The 2,651-nt window shown below is 44.5% G+C and overlaps 1 protein-coding gene across 1 annotated transcript; it reads left to right on the forward strand.

The window, feature by feature from the left end:
• The first annotated feature begins 239 nt into the window (after positions 1–239).
• On the forward strand, positions 240–1,978 carry LOC103443139 (DNA damage-repair/toleration protein DRT100-like). Its single transcript, XM_008381925.4, has one exon. The coding sequence runs from the start codon at positions 505–507 to the stop codon at positions 1,750–1,752; it is 1,248 nt and encodes a 415-aa protein (XP_008380147.1). The 5' UTR covers positions 240–504; the 3' UTR covers positions 1,753–1,978.
• The last annotated feature ends 673 nt before the right edge of the window (positions 1,979–2,651 follow it).

The following is a 2,651-nucleotide window of genomic DNA, read 5'->3' on the forward strand; positions in this document are numbered from 1 at the left end:
GGATCTTCGTATACGTGATTATTATGGAGGTGCGACGGTCAAACTATTATATAGCATTAGCGTTGTCGATCCTCATAATGTAAGTATGAGTAGTGTATCTTTTGATTAAGGTAAAATTTGAAGTACTTGAAATATCAATCATATCGTTTTCTATTTTCCAAATTAGAACATCATGTTTTGGCGTGACTATCTTCATATCTATTCTTGACTCCAACTTATGTGGTTGCTTCAAAGTTTGCTCGTAAATTGAACCTAAGACTTCATAGTGAAAATAAGTATCACTAAACTGTAGTATTAAATGACTATAAATCAAGTCAAGAAATTGGCTAAAAAAACAAAAAACAAAAAACAAAAAAAAAGTCAAGAAGGTGACCCAAATAAATAGCGTTGGGGCCATACCATATTACGCCACCCAACGGTTATATTATATCATCTCACACTCCCACCATATATTACACGAACCCGCACCAATTTTAACTCTCGGCGGTCTTTTTCTTGTCACCCATGGCCAAACCACACTCTCACTCCTCACTCCCACTCTCGCTACTACTCCTCTCACTCCTCCTCACTCCTTCCGTCCAACAAACTCACAAAATCTCCACCGTCGATCTCCGCGCCCTGATCGCCATAAAAAACTCCTTCACCGACGTCCCCTCCCGCCGCGGCTCCCCCGCCGCATTCTTCTCCACCTGGAACTTCTCCGCCCCCGACCCCTGCTCCACATTCACCGGCCTCACGTGCGCCTCCGGCCGCGTCACCACCCTCACCCTCGGCACCGGCCTTTCCGACTCTCCTGGTCTCGCTGGTTCGCTCCCGCCCTCCATCGCCGACCTCACCGAGTTGACTCAGCTCATTCTCTTCCCCGGAATCGTCACCGGTCCTATTCCCTTCCAGCTAGACCGGCTCGCCAGCCTCCGAGTCATCTCCCTCACCAACAACCGCCTCACCGGCCCGATACCTCAGTCCCTCTCTCTCCTCCCCAACCTCCACACCCTCGACCTCAGCTACAACCGCCTCGCCGGACCAATTCCGCCTGGTCTGACCCGTTTACCCAAGCTCAAGGTCCTCATCCTCGCCTCCAATTCCCTCTCCGGCGAGGTCCCCTACGAAGTGTCGTCCCAGCTCCTTCACCTGGACTTAAAACGCAACGGCCTCACCGGCCCGTTGCCGCCTTCTCTCCCGACGACTCTCCGCTACGTGTCGCTCTCTGAAAACGACATGTCAGGCCCCATCGGCTCCGTCTTCGACTCGCTCGCCGATTTAGTCCACCTAGATCTCGGGTCCAACCGTTTCGGTGGGCCCCTCCCTCAAACTCTGTTCCGCACGAACCTCCAGTCCCTCCTGTTGCAACGGAACAATCTCTCCGGGTGGGTCCCGCCAGCAGGGTCCCAGCCGCCATCGTACGGCGAGGGTTCGATCGTGGATTTGAGCCACAACGTCATAACGGGTGAGCTGTCGCCGATCCTGGCGGGTGTTGAGAGCTTGTATTTGAACAACAACCGTCTGATCGGGACGGTACCGAGGGAGTACGTTAAGAGCGTGTACGTGGGGATCACCAAAACGTTGTACCTGCAACACAATTACATTTACCGGTTCGCGGTGGAGCCCGGGTCGATGTTGCCCGATACGGTGTCGTTGTGCTTAAGTTACAACTGCATGGTGCCGCCGGCGGGGATGGAGGCGTGCCCGGCCAACGCGGGAACGGATCTGTCGCGGCCGTCGTCGCAGTGCTCGGTGTTTAACTACGGCTAATGTGGAGAACTGATGATTTAGCTACTATAATTAGGGAGGTTTGAGCAACTTATTAACATTATTAATTCGTTTGTCTTAATATAGTTACAGATTTGTATTTTCCACGTTGGTATTTGTAAATAGTAAAAAGAAAAATATTATGTTCGTTTTACTTTTAGAGTGATGTTATTCCCATCCTAATATCTTATCTTCCCACCCATCTTTTAATGAAAATTTTAATTACAAATTTGTCCATTTACAAAAAGATTAATAAGGACATTAATTATCTTGTTTTGCTTAATTAAAAAAAAATTAGGTTGGGCATGGGAGACAATTTGTCTAACTTAAACCCTAACTTATATTTTCATCTCCTTTCATTGAGAGAAGGTAAAAAAATAGCAATGAACTTAGAAGATGACGCTTCTATGGAAGAGTTAGAAGATTATGTTTCCATTGAAAATGTAGAATAATAATTTGTGTGTATGTCATTTGAATTTGTCCATCGTATTTTTAAATTTGTTCTTGTCGAATTCTTTTGAATTTGGATACCTCTGTCGTTTCCATTTGAATTGCAGACCTTAGTGGTTTTCATTTATATATTATTTGTTATATTTTTTAAGAGACAATTTTATAATTTCATATGCACATATATATTAAAGGTTATTTTGGGAATAATAGTGAGTGAGAAAATAGCATTTTAATTTTTTTACTTTTTAAGGTGGGTGAGATTATAACATTGGTGGAAAAATAAGATAATATGATAAGTCTAGTAACTCTTTACTTTTATTAATTAATTATCGTGCCTGAGATTTGAATTTAAAATTGAATTTGACGTGCCTTTTACTTTTAAATTTGTTGCTGAGTACAATGTAATTAGCCTTCCATGTGCAACCAAAAATTCCGAGTGATTATTGGAGTAG

The sequence above is a fragment of the Malus domestica genome, chromosome 09 (genome assembly GCF_042453785.1).
Source record: "Malus domestica chromosome 09, GDT2T_hap1".
Lineage (NCBI taxonomy): Eukaryota > Viridiplantae > Streptophyta > Magnoliopsida > Rosales > Rosaceae > Malus > Malus domestica.

What these genes read in the sequence shown, in the direction of transcription:
- LOC103443139 (XM_008381925.4), top strand. Translation starts at nt 505, where the DNA reads ATGGCCAAACCACACTCTCACTCCTCACTCCCACTCTCGCTACTACTC.